Here is a 1,018-nt window from a genome sequence, read left to right on the forward strand (position 1 = left end):
CGGAAGTGCCGCCGGAAGTGCCCGCTGCTTCCGCCCGCGCCGCTCGCGCGCTCCGCCGCCCGGAAGTGGCGGGGGGCCCCGCTTCCGGCCGAGCCCGTGCCAAGATGGCGCCGCTGGACCTGGACAAGTACGTGGAGATCGCGCGGCTCTGCAAGTACCTGCCCGAGAACGACCTCAAGGTGCGGCCGCCGCGGCGGGGCCGGGACAGGCCGGGGCCGGGGCCGGGCGGGCCGGGGCCGGGCGGTTCCGGTGGTCCCGGCGCTGACCCCGACCCCGGCTCGCTCCCTCCCGCAGCGCCTCTGTGACTATGTCTGTGACCTGCTGCTGGAGGAGTCCAACGTCCAGCCCGTCTCCACGCCCGTCACCGTCTGCGGGGACATTCACGGGCAGGTAGGGCCGGGCCGGGCCGCGCTCGGTGCACCCCGGGCCGGGTTTGCTGTCTCTGCCCCTCACGCCTCTCTCCCCGCAGTTCTACGATCTGTGCGAGCTGTTCCGGACCGGCGGGCAGGTCCCCGACACCAACTACATCTTCATGGTACGTGCGCCGGTTGCGGCCCGGCCCCGCYGCCTCTGACAGGGCTTTAGAGCGGAAATCCCGCGGGGCTCCCGGGCAGCCCCGCCCGGCGCTGGGGCCGCTCACCGGCTCTTGGTCACCGGTTCTGGTGGCTGAGAGGCTCCGGGAGCCCCGSGGGGAGGCACAGCACAGCCTCTGCCCTCCTGGGTGTGCCGGGGTTACGGCAGGGCAGTGCCCAAAGCTCCCGAGCAGATCCCGCTGCCCTCAGCGCCGGGTTCCTCTGTGGCACTGAGCAGATGTGGCACTCTGTGCTCTCCCGTGACTGCTGCTCCATGCACCGCTGTCTCTGACCTCAGGGGGACTTTGTAGACCGAGGCTATTACAGCCTGGAGACCTTCACGTACCTCCTTGCACTGAAAGCCAAGTGGCCTGACCGTATCACGCTGCTGCGGGGCAACCACGAGAGCCGGCAGATCACGCAGGTGTACGGCTTCTACGGTGAGT

General features: G+C 70.5%; 1 protein-coding gene across 1 annotated transcript; it reads left to right on the top strand.

Moving 5' to 3' along the window:
- Positions 1-52: 52 nt before the first annotated feature.
- On the top strand, positions 53-1,012 carry LOC130588679 (serine/threonine-protein phosphatase 6 catalytic subunit-like; the record flags this gene model as incomplete). The annotated part of the gene is made up of 4 exons (XM_057389572.1): positions 53-179; positions 295-390; positions 470-535; positions 871-1,012. Coding segments are annotated over exons 1-4 (379 nt in total), but the record flags the coding sequence as incomplete, so codon positions are not given.
- Positions 1,013-1,018: the final 6 nt, after the last annotated feature.

This window comes from Malurus melanocephalus, unplaced genomic scaffold, assembly GCF_030028575.1.
Source record: "Malurus melanocephalus ecotype Western Australia unplaced genomic scaffold, MMel_1.1 scaffold_9557, whole genome shotgun sequence".
NCBI lineage: Eukaryota > Metazoa > Chordata > Aves > Passeriformes > Maluridae > Malurus > Malurus melanocephalus.